Here is a 15,949-nt window from a genome sequence, read left to right on the forward strand (position 1 = left end):
ACAGACACCGCATCGCATCGCGGCACTGGGAATACAGAAGCGCTAAACTGGAGGAAATCAAAAGCGGCCGCTTTGTTTAGCCGCCGCGGCGAAACTCAATCACAAACCCCAAAATCCAATGCTCAAATATTTGTGTGATTAGTCCTTATCTAACTACCGCCGACGGACGCTGTCAGGTAGCCGCACTCTGTCCAGGGATCCGGCATGGGATAGGGATGCATACATACAACACGGACCCACTGTGGCTAAAGTCGAGCGCTAAGCCCAAGGTGGTCGCTGTCAATTCCTTTTTCATTTAGCATCCTGCAGCGACGGCAATTGGTTTCGATTTTCGAATATTCTGTTAATAGACCTTTTGCCCTTTTGTCTACAGACGCCCTGACGCCTTTTCTTTGTTCCTTCTGGCTTACTCCTCCCGCTGTTGCTACCTTTTGGCCTTTGTTTCCACGTGTAACTATTTGGCCTGTTGGAACAATGGGCATTTGTTTCAATTAGAAGGATTTGAAGTTGATTGTACAGGGCCAAGAAGTGTCAGCATACTGCTTTAGTCCGTTCAAATGTGTAGACAATTGCAAATTGGATGAGTACTGAAAATGCTCTTAAACGATGAAGCAAACTTTAGTTTTTGAATATAAAATCCTGGCGGGAATCCATTCAAAAGACCTTTCCAAAGATTAACGTACACATAACACTAAAGTAACACGAGTTTAAGATATTTCCAGTTTTCCTTTGCACCATAAATATGAACAAGTTATATGTTATTTGTATTAGGTAATTAATAATTGTCTCATTTATTATCTAAACTGAAAGTAAAAACTATTTTTAATTCAACATATACTTCCAGATAATTGCTGGACTTAAATAGATAAAATTACGTAACTTAAATAAAACTTCATCATCTAATGATATACTAGTACTATATTATTTATTCTACGTATATGTAGAATTTATTTTACAACAATTATGACTTCAATATTTTATAACTATCGATTTGTATTATCTGCTATCTTATTAAACCGATGAACAAAATCTCGAAGTAAACAACATTTCCTAAAAGTTTTGTTTTTTGTTTTTGGTGTTTAAATATTATTTTAAAGGCATCAAAAAGATAATGAATCTTCGTTTTAGAATATGCAAAGTAAATTACTGTTGTTCGATTGTTGTTTTATCCTGCTCAATTGTAAAGAAAAAATTGTTTTTTCTAACTACCTATTTACAAAAACAAAATTTCAAGTATTTTCTTAGAAGTCTTTGGAGGAAACTTAGGCTTAGGTATTTAGATAAATTTGAGAATTAAATATTAATTAATAAGTACTAATAGGCTTAACGTTTCTAGCATCTTAGCAAAGCATTTCACAATTCCTTGGATACAAATTTTGTGAGTATTTCCGACAGTCTGAAACTGAAAAATAAGAAGATTAAATGAATGAATTTAGATTAATTGTTAATATGTAAATTTACCGACGCTTAAACTGTATCTACAATTAATATCGCATATTTTACACACTTGCGAATAATAGATAGAAATAATCGGCTATATTTCCCACTGACAAAAGAGCTCTTTTAACCTAAATGCCGTCTTTTATCATTTACAGACCTAAATTAATTTGAAAATGTCTTCAAATTTATGCACATTTGTTTTATTCGTTTTCCACACGTTTTAGTTTTTGTTTTTCTCTGTTTGGTTTCTTTTGTTTTTCCATTTTCCCCTAAATTAATTGTTCGTTTTTCTTACAGCAAATTAATTGCAAACGCTTGACAATTAAACACGGGCTCGGTCTCCGACTCGGTCTCGGTCTCGGTTTAGCCACTGCGGCTTGGAGGCGCGACAGTCGGTTGCGGGTCATCGTCATTAAAACTGATGGGAGCCGTCGTGGAATGGACTAGGGGTGGGCAGCCGAAGGGGGTGCCTTTGCCCATCTCTGTCGACTTCTTGGTGGAACTTGTGAAAAACTTTTGCTGCGACTAAAATACTAAATACAGTCTCGTTACAATCTGAGGAGCGTTGCCTTTGCGTTTGGGATTTTTGGTCGTTTTTCCTTCCATTCGCACACACACAAACAAGCGCATTGCCGTCTCGCTCGCACATGATGAACGCCATAATTACCGTTACGTATACGCCACCATTGCTATTTTTTGTTGCTGTAGCCGATTGGTGGTGGCTGCTCAAGCGAGCGAGAAGGATATACTTACCCCATGCAATTGTCTCTTTCACTCGACTGTTGGCAATGGGAAAACTGGTTGGCTCTGAACCAGAGAGCGAACAAGCGCAACGTTAACGCCGACGCCGACGCTGCCGCTTGTTTTGCAGTTATGATTTGATTGCCGAGTTTAACCACCAGACAAACGAGACACGACACGACGCGACGAGAGAGCAAACGATGTTAAAGAGACGCCACAACCGGAGAGGGTGAGAGCGAGCGAGCGAGAGACTGATTGAATGAGGCAAAGAACGTATGCGAGGAAAAGAGAGAGAACGAGCAAGAGAGCGAGCGGTACGACGGCGGCGACGGGCAGCAAAAGAACTGAAGAAATATCGACGTGTCTAGTTAGCAAACCAATCTTCAATCTAGTTTGGAACAGTTGAGTCTGAAGCGTCGAGTTGAGAGGTCCTCCCATTGGATCAGCGTCGTCGTTGTAGTCTCGTTTATCGTCTATCTCGTTAAATCCAATAGTAAATACTTGTTGTTGGCGTTGGCCAGTTCATTGAGAGTTGTATTTGTTGCATCGTGCCAACCGCAAAGTGAAACAATAAGAAGCCGAGAAGTAGTGCATAGGCCACCGCTCGAAACTGTTTAGTGCTTTGATTGATACCAAAGTGACAAGTTACCCATTTAGCCCCCCATTCTTAGCAAGCTTAAATGCTCTGTCCGCCAACCATGCGCCCGGCCAGTCCTGCCGAATCGGAGATCTCTGTCGGAGGAGCTCCAAGCCCACTGCCAGCCCAGCTGCAGGCCCAACATCAGATGCATCATCATCAGCGTGGAAGTACCATCGATCTGCTCCAGCAGCAGCAGCAACTCCTCATGCAGCAACATGCGGCCGCTGCAGCTGCCGCGGCAGCTGCTGCTGCCGCCGGGCTCACCCGGAGTGCCGTCGGCACACTGCCGGAGGATTATTTCCAGCCCCTGAAACGTCTGCGCATGTCCTCTTCCTCCTCGGAGCCACGAGAACAAACGCCCAGTCCACCGGCTCCAGCTCAGAGCCAAATTCAAACCAAGTCAGCCATTGAGGGAGTCAAGAGTTTCTCCATTGCCGATATATTGGGACACTCGGAGAAGCAGCGTTCCGAATCCGTTTCTCCGCCACCAGCCACCACCTTGCTAGCCCCGCCCGCTGCCCGGCCAACCACTGGTCTCCTGCAGCCCCGCACCGAGCCTCTGGATGTCCATCCAGCTGCGGCAGCTGCCATGTTACTGCCTGGCGCCCAGATTGTGCGTCCTTGGGATCATTTGCTGGGTCCCATGCCAGTGCGTCCATTTATCCCCTCCGCCCTGCTACACTATGAGCAGCGTTTGGCTCTGGATTACCATCGTCAGTTGCAGGAACACTTCAATGCCCAGGCCCAATTGCTGCGTCACATGGGCATGGATATTATTCCCTCCGAGAGTGGTTCTGATCGCTCCAGCTCGGCTGCCAGTGACTGCTGCTCTCCGGAAATTGCCCGCGACTCAGCTGCTGCAGCAGCAGCTGCTGGCACCCGACATAGTCCGCAATCCTCGTCGGCCCAGACAGCCGCCGAAAGGGAACGCCATCATTCCGCCGGCTCCAACAATGCGTCGAGTCCATCGCAAGCTGCTGCAATCGGTGGAGGCAACAATTCTGCGGCTGCTGCTGCTGCCGCTGCCAAGGCTAAGGCCAATGGCACTCCATTGGATGCCCTATTTCAGATGACCACCAAGGACTTTGATGAGTCACAAGGTAAGCCTCTCCATCAATCGAAAGTTCCTAGAATTTTCAAAGCCTTAATCTTGATTTAATTGAAATTGGTCGAACTCGAAGGGGTACAAACACTTCGATCCTTTGCTTTAAACACTTGACAATATTTTGACAACAAAATCGGAAATCCACTTGTCCGTTTGCTACAATAAATTTGAAAAATTATTGATCTTAATGTTCGATTGATAAATGTCTCAATTTTTGCGAAACAAAATGCTAAATGAATTGATGCGAATCTTAATTATTTAAAACCATAAAAGGTTGCAATAACAAATATTTAGCATTATGGTTTTTGTTTTTGTTCTTTTTTTGCATTTATCAAAAATTTTTCAAATTTATTTTTAATTGAAATAAACGATTCCCCAAGCTTTTTGTTATGTAAATGCCTGGCTACGATTCGATTTTGGCTTCTAATTAATTGGAAGCATGCGGCGTATATAAAAATAACAACAACAAAAACAAGTTGCGAGATAAACAAATTGTGCTTGTATTTATGTATTTCATATAGAAATTGAAACTAATTGAATATGGGGAAAAAAATTGTAAGACATATTCCCCCCATTGATTGGACTCGTTGTCCCCTCTCTGCCCTCATGCCATTCCGCTAACTAAAATGGGCGTTCTAGTCCATAAGTCCATGATATGACTCAACTCCACCCCATCGCCCACATATGGTATATAGTTTTGGTGATTTCATGGCAATTAGTGCTTAACGCTATAACCTATGTATACTAGGTATTCGTGTCGATTCTGCAACGATTAGCAACAATTAGCCAGCGGCCAAGTTTGCAACAACAATGCTCACTAATATATTTAGTATATGCATTACCTATTAGAGTTTTTTTTTTTGTATATATATTTTCCATTTTGCATTTTTGTTGGTTTGTTGTTTTTTTTTTTTTTGTTTTGCGCGCGCAATTAACATGCCGTTTCCATTTGCTTGCTACTCAAAACTAATGGCCAACAAAAACTTTAACTTTGTGTGATAGTCGTAAACATGTTTTAAAATACAAATACGGTCACAGCTATTAGCGACACCATCTCCAAGTCTGCCTGAACTATTGTATAATGCCATATCTATCTGTTAGTTATTGTGTATTGTGCCGCACACAAATATTATTATTATTTATCAAAAATTATTGTATAACCCCCTAAGAAAATGTAAGATGAAATATTTATGGCGGCCTGCAATCGTTAGTCAATCACTAAAACTAGAAGAAGTGGTGGGGGGAGGGAGCACAATGATAGGGCAGCTGAAAACTATTGGGTCTAGCTTAAGATATTTATGAGGCGTACACATTGATATCATTGACACTGTGAGAAAGAGACGCAGACAAGCCATTTCCTATACCCTTAGATCCAAAGGATGTCAGAGACAATTTGAAATCAATCGAGCAAACTTGATTAAAAAACTAGAGACATTATTAATTTGCTATGCTGATTAGTATGAAATGCAGAATAATCAAGTTTGCTTTGAATTTCAGCCACGCCCCTCACATAACTAAACCTAATGAACTCTATTTAATATGCAAATTGTATATGTCCAACAAATTATAATCAAATCGATATAAAAATATAAATTGTGTGAGTGAGTAGATAAATTCCATAAGAAAACAGGATTTCCACGGGGAACGATCCTTATGATTAGAGCTTGTCAGACAAATTGTCGCCGATAATAATTAATTCCTGGTATTACACTTGTATTAAGATCTTTTGCCAACTGTTGTTGCAGTTTCATTTGAAAATCCCTAGACATATTCTCTAGCTGGTCAAATTTCATACATATTTCAACATATTGTTTTAGTATTTCGAATACTTAGTTAGAAACGACTGACAAATGTGACCAAAACAAACCACCCCTTAATATGGAGTATAATTTATGTCCTGTAAGTGGACACCTGAGAGAGAGAAAGTAGGAAGGGGGCACCAAGTGGACACATTTCTCTTTTTTTTCCCTTTAGATAACTAACAGAAATTACTTAATGAGTCTCTGATAAAAGAAAAAAAAAAACCAAATCCATGTAGGGGTGCAGATACTTACCGAGAGGAGACTGACTGAAAGGGACTGAGACTCGCTCAAGTGCCTAATGGGTTTTGGGTTACAAAACGAGAGCTGAATAGATAACAAATGGTCAAATTATGCCTTTTGCATTTCAAATACACTTATTCACATTTGCATTTCATACATTTCATTTTGTTGTTGTTGCTGTTGCTTGTGTTGGTGTTTCGTTTTAACTCAAATGAAACGTTTAATTAGTTTTTAATGTTGGGCTAGTTTGTTTGACAAGCAATAGGAATGGGTGTGAAGTGGATGGAAATCGAACCGGTTTCCGACCATATTTAAATAAATATTTATGCCCCGATATTGGCCGCTTGCGATCAGTTTGTTGGTAGTTAGTTGTTGAAAGCGGGGGCACAGTAGCGGCAACCCCAACATTTTTTGAAGTCATCCATAAATTTACTTTGAAATGGAGCCGACACGCAGAGAGGCAGAGGCAGAGGGAGAGATAGAGAGTACCAGGAACCAGACTCTGGACTATATAGTCAGTCAGTTAGTTAGTTGGAAGAAAATGTTATGCAAGTTGACTGAACTGCTATTGTTACCTGGTCAATTAATCAAGACACACATTGCCACTTAAAACTGATTTGTAGGTGTCAATAATTATTATAAATCAAGCAGCAAACGAGAGCCAAATGACCACTTCGATTGCATAAAGTCAAAGCTCACACAACTACAACTCAATAAACGCCCACAATTCGAATAATTAATCAAATATCAAATTATATGCTCAAAAGCATTTACAACTGTCTTCGTCTATGCAATTGCATTTTAATTATTGATCAAGTGGAAATCAAAGTGTTTTAATTAACGCTCAGATAGACAAATAGTCTACAGTCATATAACCAGTTTCTGTCATGTGATCTAATCTGATCTTTACCTTTAGCCAAAGATAAACTAACATTATCTCTATCTCTCTTGTATTGCAGATAAATCTCATTTGGATATATTCTCGAATCGTCCTCAACCAAAGAAGAAGCGCAAGTCCCGCACAGCCTTTACCAATCATCAGATCTTTGAACTGGAGAAACGTTTCCTCTATCAGAAATATCTATCGCCAGCCGATCGTGATGAGATTGCCGCCTCATTGGGTCTGTCCAATGCTCAGGTGATCACCTGGTTCCAGAATCGTCGGGCCAAGCAGAAACGTGACATCGAGGAGCTTAAAAAGGACTTTGATAGCGTCAAAGTCTTCTCGGCCCACAAATCCTTTCTCGAGAATGTCAATGATCTCAGCATATTGAAGAAGAAACCCATGCACGAGGCGGATATGGTGGGATTGGCTGCTGCCGCTGCTGCTGCTGGCATGGTGGGTGTCCCAGGCTCGACTGCCGCCCAGGCCATGGGTGTTACACAACCAAAATGAGGGCGTGGCATAGTGCGTGCAGCGCTTATTCAACCTGATGAATGGTACAGAAAATGAGCAAGAGTATTGTGGATGACATTAACATGAAAAACGACTGCCAGAGAAGTTGTGTATTTTGTTTAAGCATTTTGAACCAAGTGCTTGGGTAAAGCAGTAGCCGATTCCTTAGCACCAACACTGGGCGACGGAAGGGACAGAGACTCTCTGCTCTCTGCTTTACTCTCAAAGGATGTGACCAAAGGCACAGAAAGGCCATCAAAGGAAAGGCCTCGCCTCGAAAACCCAAAAAAACTAGGACCAAGGCCCGCAGTTGGCCAAGTTGATTATAACCAGCTATGACAAATCACAAGCTCTGATCTATAGAGCTTCAAAAACCTCTCTCCATTAATAACAAACCTAGAGAAAATCACTCAACAATGACAACAAACGGCTCTTTTCAGAGCCACCAATCCAATCAGCGACAAAGAGTATTAAAAAAACATTTCATCAATTCCAATCAAAGCTAAAAAAGAGCAAAATCTTGCACTCTAATTAATAATTTTCAAAAAAACAAAAAGAAAATCAAAAAACTTTGGCTAAAGCCGAAGTAGCCATACTTCTTAAAAATTCTAAATTTAAATAAGATTTGAGATATATAGAGAATTCATAAAGTATTTCTCAAATAACTTGTATTTTTTGGTATCCAAACTATAAAATTAAACAAATTAAACTTTATTTACTTGAAGTTGTTTTCATTTTCATTATAGAAATTGTTAAAATATATGGGAAATATATCAAATTTGTCGCTGAATGATCTGTTGAGTAAGTTTGTGAGTTGGAATATGGCCAAAGTGAATATACTCCATTTTGCTAAGAGTATTGAAAAGAGAAACAAAAACCACAAATTGTTGTCAATAAATTTTAACATATTTAAGCAAACAACACTCAAGTCGTGGGCCATTTAGGAAACGAGTTGAAACGAGAGCTACCATTTCGGCTGTCCCCCCTTAACCACCTCTCCTTTCAGTCCTCCTAACCCTTCCACAATCCTCAATGCCCCCCTCCCCCGATTTGAATTTGAATAATAATAAATTTTTGCGCCACAACAAAACAAAAACCGAACGACAAACCAAACCAAAGAAAAAAAGTTCAACAAATTAATGATGTTGCTATGTATTTTGTTGGCTTACGGATTCTATTCACTCAGTCAGTCAGTTAGCCCAGTCAGTTAGCCCAGTCAGTTAGTCTGACAGAGTCTTAAAAATAAAAGAAATCTCTTTTCAATATTTTTATTAATGATTATTTACAACCGTTATTCATAAATTAAAACTAATTAATTATTAATTTAATCACTTGGCAAGGTGGCGAGGAGACACGGGGGGATGGAGTGGAACGGGGAAGAGACCAGAAAACAAGTTAGAGCGGGGGAAACACAGAAGCGAAACTCAAAATGCCAGCTTCAAGTGTTTAAAGCCGAGCGCGTTTTGCAGTTTTTGCACCACGGCGCCAAATTTGCATATCAAATTTACTTAAATTATTTCGATATTTATTAATTTTTCAAGCAATCATTTTAATAAATTTTCAACTGGCACCCAAGGGGGAGGAGAAGAGTTGAGTGGAGCAGCATTGGCTACCGTTTTGCGGCATAGTTCAAAGTTGAATTGAGTTTTTTTTTGTTATGTTTTGTTTCTTTCGGTTTGGTTTTGGTTTGAGAAAAACGCCGACGGCGCACACATTTTTCACTCTCAAACTCAAACGCAGATGACCCGCAGATGAGCTCTCCATATAAACCTCTCCCCGCCCCTCACCGCATCAATCGTCGATGTCGGCGTTTGGTATCGGAACGGAATGAAACCTTTCGACGACGATCGTTTGTTAACAATTTGAATAATCAAGCTATCAATTCCGCTGCTAATGATGCCGATCGATTGGTAGAACTGGTCTAAAAGATTGGGTCGCTTTTTAATTTGGCGCTTATCTCGGCACCGCCAACGATTGTCGATTGTCTCTCACAGTTCGTAAACTACTAGGAAAAGCAACTAGCCAAAGCAATCGGCCACCACTCAATGCATATGGATGAGTTCCATATTCGAATCAAAGATCGGCGCATTTAACTCAAAAACCAATTTATTTTTTCTTACCAAATGTGTGACAATGCAACGCATGCCTCAAGATAAACCAGAGACTAAAACTAATACCCCCCATCGCCTCTTGCCACTGACAATGACCTCTGGGCCTTATGGGTGTGTTATTAATGCGTTTTGAAAGTGCTCGACTCGACTGAACCACTGGGCGAAAGTAGCTCAAGAGATCATCTAATTGAAATTAAGTTGTAGTCGAAGATCACAAGTGCAGAAGGGTAGGCCGAAATGGCTAAGAGGGGCACAAATTACCAAAATCATTACCGGTGGCATTTAGTTTTACTAGCTGAGAAATTTTGCTAAGCAAATCGATTGGCAAACTCTAATTATGGGAAAAACTCTTGGCACTTCCGTGAAAACAAACAAAATGGTGAAACCTGTGTGGGTTAAGCATTTTGTGGAAATGTTTAAATGTCGAAACTCATTAATCGAATCAACTAAAAATGACTAATGAATGCGGCACACGAGAAATGGAAATGGAAGCTACTGAGCCTGGTGTTTGCTTTATTTAATAGCCCAGATACTTAACCATAATAGTTGTTGTTGTTGTTGTTGTTGTTGTTGGTGGTTTTCTCTTCTACGATAGTTGAAGGTGCTTTATAAGTGAAACGCGTTAATGTTGTACTTTAGGATTCGAATTGTTAAATAAATTAATTAGTTAACTGTGAATGGTTTGTAAAAGGGATGGAGGAAGAAGGGGGAATGGGCAGACAAATCTACAAAGCAAAACGAAAGCCGAAAGAGAAAACTAAAAGAAAGGTGGACCGAAAAAAAAAATTGGTAAGTGAAAATGGAAATGATAATGTGACAGGCTAAAAGTAATCGAAGGATAAATTGAGTAAAATTACGTTATTACTGATTTTTAGCAAGCCATTTATTATTTTGGATTAATTGAAACTGATTTTACTTTAAAAGTAATTGAATGATTTTCAATTATGGACTGTGCGATCTGCGAAAGATTCCTTAAAGATAAAAGCAGTCGATGTTGATTAATTTAAGATAAGTAAGTGCCTACAAAAAAAAAATGGAATCAAATTTTATACAATTACTTAAATATTACGTCTTCATTTCCATTTCATAAGGATTCATTACGAATTCTTACCCAATTTTTAAGGATTCCTAACCGATTTCTTAAAGTTTTCTTACATTTTCTTAACAATTCCTTTACAAAACTCACAAGTACATGGTGAAAAACATCAAAGCTAATGCCTTTGGCTTCATTGTATTTCTGTAGTGACCTTTCTGCTCAGCCAAAGTGTCAGCAATTACTCAACATTCGCCTTGTCAGGGGAGGACAAGAACGGATCACACGATCAAGTGTTCGACCTACATCATGTACCAGAACTGACTGTGGGAGAGATTGGGAAAGGGGGAACAAGACTTCAAGTTTAACTGGCGCCGTGTTGCCCAAAGAAGAACAAGATAAGTTGCCCTTGCGGCGGTTACAAGAGTTTTGTCCCCCATCTCCCTCCCCAACCACCCGTCTGACCCATTGCTGATTATGATAAATGTAAACAATTCAGCTTGGCATACAAATGCAATCAAAGGACTGCAATTGCAATTTGACTTACAAGAGAGACAGAAAGCTGAGAGAATTGAGAGAAACGACATGTGAAAACCAGTTAAGAGAACTGACGACGAGCAACTCTTTCTCTGTGTGTGTGTGTGTTTGTATGATCGTGCCCCCCCAAAGCGGCGTCCAGATCTCAATATCTCTCTCTCTATCCCTCTCCCTCTTTAGCTGTGTGAGTGTGCGATAGAGATATAAAAGCTAAATTGGTAACTCATACTTAATTTGTTGGCGGCCCCTTTGAACATACGTCCAATTAGCTTACAGGCACCGACACCTCGGGCCGAGAGACTCTTTTATGCCGCTCGAAGACTTTTGCCACATTTTAGTTTAGCTCTAAAAGGATAATACTTTATTCAGACAAAAATGGAAATGATACAGCAGAAAGTAAAACTAAGCGATGGCTATGCAAGGGTCCAAGCCCAAAGATAAACGCACTGAAAGCAATTTGTTATTTTGTTCATTCATTTCAAGCCAACTCGATCGTGATGTGGCAGTATTTCATCAAAGGTAAAAACAGTTTTGATCTCATGAATGAAATCTTATGATACGCTGTGATCTCAAAGTATTGTTAATGAAGTTGTAAATTATGAAGAGACTGCCAGTTGATTAAGTTTATTTGTAGTCTCTGGAGTGTGAAGAATATATATAAATATGGAAGAAAAATAAACAAAAATATCGAAATAAACCACAAATTAGATCTGACAAGGGCTAGAACTGGCCGGTTAGAACTAAACCAAAGGAGTTGCCATAAGCTGTTAGTCACGATGACTTCATGTTCTAGACACACTACCATCTATCCATCCATCCATCCATCTTCATGTCCACTTAGTTGCTCTTCGTGCGGAACACACACGTAGCTCCCTCCAGCCCAAGCAATCAGCCAATCAAGCAACCAACTAGCAACTAGCATTAGCATCTGCTCTACACGTATCTCTATGGAATTTGCCCCCAAACACAGTATACGGCGGCCTCTTGATTATCCACATTCGGATTATGGACATTTAATGGGAATGAGTTGACGCCAACTCGGATTGACCATACCGCTATATCATCGATAAGATGGGAAGGCTCATAATAATGGAAAATGTGAAAATCAAAAGTTTCACGGCTTCCAACAAAACAACAAAAGTGTTAATGGGTGTCACTTTAGTTTACCCCATTCCTTTTCTATCTGTCTGTCTCTCTCTCTCCATCTCTCTCTCTCTCGCTCTCCCTCTCTCTCTCTCTGTCTGCTGCCGTACATTTGGGTTCATCAGACATTCAACATTAAGTTAAATTTGCATACAAATTACACACGAGCACTCAGAAAATATATAAAATGTATTTTAATACCCTGTAATCATATAAAAGTTGGGTATTCATGTCAATTATATCCAGCAGTTAGAAGTTATTAGAGGTATATATCGAAATATATATTCATCTAGCCAACTTATTCTGTAAGTTCTTTTTTTTGAGGATCTTTCTAGACCTAAAACTAGGAATATAAGTAGTTATCTATCAAAGACTTTCAATAATCTTTAGATATATTATTTATTATATCTGGACTTGAGTGTTTTGTTAAAGTTTCTGAAGTTTGAGCCTAATACAGGGTAAATATAAGTCGTGACATATTTTCAATTTGGGCCGTTTTTATCTTCTCCCTTTTTTTTTGGTGATTTTTTGGATTTTTGTTTTTGGTTTACCACAACAAAAGGCCGACACATTTTTATATTGTTGTTGTTGTTGTTGTTGTTGTTGCCCCACAAAATGCTGGAAAGAGTGGCAAACGGCTACCGATTTGATTATTGATAATGTTTTGATTTATCACAAAGATATACAAATTGCCATTACTCTCGGGCTTCGATCCGATCGCTTGCCCCAAGGCGCGGCACTTTTCTGAGTGCCACGATAATTTGTATGCGGTAGCCCCCTAAAAGACAACAACAACAACAACCACATCAATGTTTGTGTCATTTGCTGTGGTCCATTGTATGGCTTTGGGTTAGGGCAATCTCCTCCGGTAGATCGATCCCAATCGATAAGTGTGTGTGTGTGTGTGTGTGTGTGAGGTGTCATGCAAAACGTTCGTTTAGTAAATTGTTTGCGACATCGTCCCACTGTATGCCTTGTCGCATTTGTGGTTTGAAATCTGCATAATGAGTTGGCAAAATGTTGACAGCTGTCCAAGTTGTCAGAGATGATGCCTGATGATCAGGTGGCGGCCAGCCCCGACTAGTCGACTTTACCGACTCTCCTCAATATGCTTGCCGATCGTGTGACTGAGGAAGGCAATATTCGAGTATATTCATGCCGCCCAGTCATAAGCGCATTCGTCACAGATTTGTCCTATTTTTGTTTGCCACTTTTTGGGTGCAGCTGAGGCAGCAGGATTGCTGCTGATGGTGACTCCTTAATTGGCATGCATTTCGGGCTCGCTCTGGGACTTGGTGGTTGGTAGTGTTGATTGTTGACAACTATATGGCACGACTTCATCATCGTCGCTAAGCGAGAGTAGTGAAAGAGGAAAACAAAAGGCGACATTAATGCATTGCCTGCCGGCAGCCGAAGGGGCGTGACAAATTTCGACAACTACAACTATATACAACGGCAATGACTTTATTACCAAAAACTGAATCCCAGCACCCTCCTTCCGATCCGGCTCACGCTCCCTACAATGACATTGTGTACAAATACCGCTCTGAAGAGGGCTCAAACCCCAGGGGATTTGGGTTTTTCGCCGCAGATGCAGATGCAGATACAGATACTGATGACAATGATGATGATGATGATGATAATAGAGAGAGAGGTGATGGTCTGGTGATGGTGACAATAAACACTTTGGCTATTTATGAGGTTTTAATGAACATGAAGCCACAGCAATTGCAGCCATCTTGCCTTAGCTGGAAACTCAACTAATGAAAGGATATTTGTAGCTTATGAATTTGCAGAATTAGAGGCGTGTCGAATGCCTTTTGGAGTGGCATTCACCACCACTCGAGTGGTTGATGGCCAGGGGGTCCTCTGGCTAATTATGATTGACAGGGCGTGTCGCGTCTATTGAGGCGCCCAATTAAAGAGGCATTTTATAATTGATTTCGAATTCGAATACGAATACGAATAAGCCATGCAGTTAGTTACCCATTGCCGTTGCTATGCAATTCTGCAAATTGAATGCACGAGTAAGTAAAAAAATAAATAAATGGCAAAATGAAATCGAAACATTTAAGTCAGTCAAGTGCAGGCGGCATTAATCAAACCGCATGGCCATCTTCAGGACGGAGCGAAGCGTTAAAACAAAACTAAAGCCAAATACATGCAAATGCCTGGCAACGAACAATAGCGGCATTGAAAGCGAAAAATAGAGTTCAATTAATTTTTATATGCGAAGTTTATATACTCTATCCTAATGGAATATGCAAGTGATATTCCTTTTGAAATTGAAGATTAAGTTCAATGTTATGACTAAGAAGTAATCGAATATACAACAACAAAAATATTTTGATGAAAAAAGGTTACCAGAATCGAAATACTCGTGAAATCTTATCTAGTCTATCCATAATTAAGACTTAATCTAAAGAAATTTATCCTTCACAGTGCGGCTTAGGAATTCTTGGAGTAAATATCTTAAAACTCTTAGTAGATTTCGAATCTTACGGATGACTATGACTTATTTTTTGCTCCATGCACATTGATACACTCTAATATGTATGTACAGATATATAAATAACATCCTATAAATATTTCATAATTGTAAAAGAATTGATTAATGCATTTCCAGATTATATCATTAAAGTTTACCTCCTAATAAGTCTATTAGTATGTAATTATAAGTCTATATTTATCAAATTTCGAATAATTTTGGCATGTATGTATGTATATTTCAGGAAAATATAAAAATAATTTGTATAACTGTTTTCTTTATTAAAATCTCGAAATTTCTAAAAATATTAAAAAGGCACAAACAAACTAGAAACAAGTTCAGTTTATTTTGAAATAATTATTGAAATTAACATCTATGCAGGATAACTCTTAGTTCGGGTAGGGAATTATGGCAGAAAGCCATTATCGATTCCGGTTCAACAGTTACATCATTTCACTTAACTGCAATCCACATCCACCAAAGGGCGCATTGCAGTTAAATAGACATTTGCATGCAAAAGATATATTGAAAACAAGAAAAGAAGCAACAAAACTACAACAAAAAAAAAAGACAGAAGAAAAAACCAGGACAAACAACAAAGTGAAATTGAATAAAAAACACTGACACTGACAAACAGACAAAACCAGCAAGCAAACAAACAAACAAACGAACTGGCATACTGGGCGCATACGTAATATGGCAAACTGAGCAAAAGTTGATTTACTGCAATCAATTTAAATGCATTGCAAAATGGTGGCAAGCAACGGGTGGCATGAGGGCAAGATCACTATCTGAGTATGTGTGTGTGTGTGTGTGTGTGTGTGTGTGTGTATTTATGCCAAATGACAGCGCGGCGACACGTTTTGCTGGCCCAAAACTTAAATTTAACAACGGCTATGGCTATTCCTTGTTGCATTCACATCAGTCAGCGAATACATCAGAGGTAAAAATAGATCCACATGCTACGAAAGAAGGGTGAGGAGGGGTAGATGATGTTACGGGGAGGGGGCATTTGGTGAAAACGGTACAAGACGTTGACTTTGAAAACTAGACATCATTATTGATGACAATTGAGTGCGCCAGCAAGCAGCTGGGCCATCGAGAGCGAGTAAGAGGGCCAGGCCAAGTCAGCAATTACGATAATTAAAGCAGCCAGCCGTCTGGAAATGAGAGAAGAAAAAAAAGAAGAAGTCCAGGATCGAGTAAGAGTAAGAGAGAGCGACCGAAGGAGAGAGAGAGAGAGTAAGCTGAGCGCATGTCAAATTGTACAAAT

At 39.7% G+C, this 15,949-nt stretch overlaps 1 protein-coding gene across 1 annotated transcript; it reads left to right on the top strand.

Annotated features, from left to right (window-relative positions):
• Nucleotides 1-2,587: 2,587 nt before the first annotated feature.
• Nucleotides 2,588-7,887, top strand: LOC6647247 (homeobox protein HMX3). Its single transcript, XM_023178680.2, has 2 exons — nucleotides 2,588-3,921; nucleotides 6,928-7,887. The coding sequence occupies exons 1-2, from the start codon at nucleotides 2,862-2,864 to the stop codon at nucleotides 7,362-7,364; spliced, it is 1,497 nt and encodes a 498-aa protein (XP_023034448.1). The 5' UTR covers nucleotides 2,588-2,861; the 3' UTR covers nucleotides 7,365-7,887.
• Nucleotides 7,888-15,949: the final 8,062 nt, after the last annotated feature.

Source organism: Drosophila willistoni, chromosome 3R (assembly GCF_018902025.1).
Source record: "Drosophila willistoni isolate 14030-0811.24 chromosome 3R, UCI_dwil_1.1, whole genome shotgun sequence".
Classification (NCBI taxonomy): domain Eukaryota; kingdom Metazoa; phylum Arthropoda; class Insecta; order Diptera; family Drosophilidae; genus Drosophila; species Drosophila willistoni.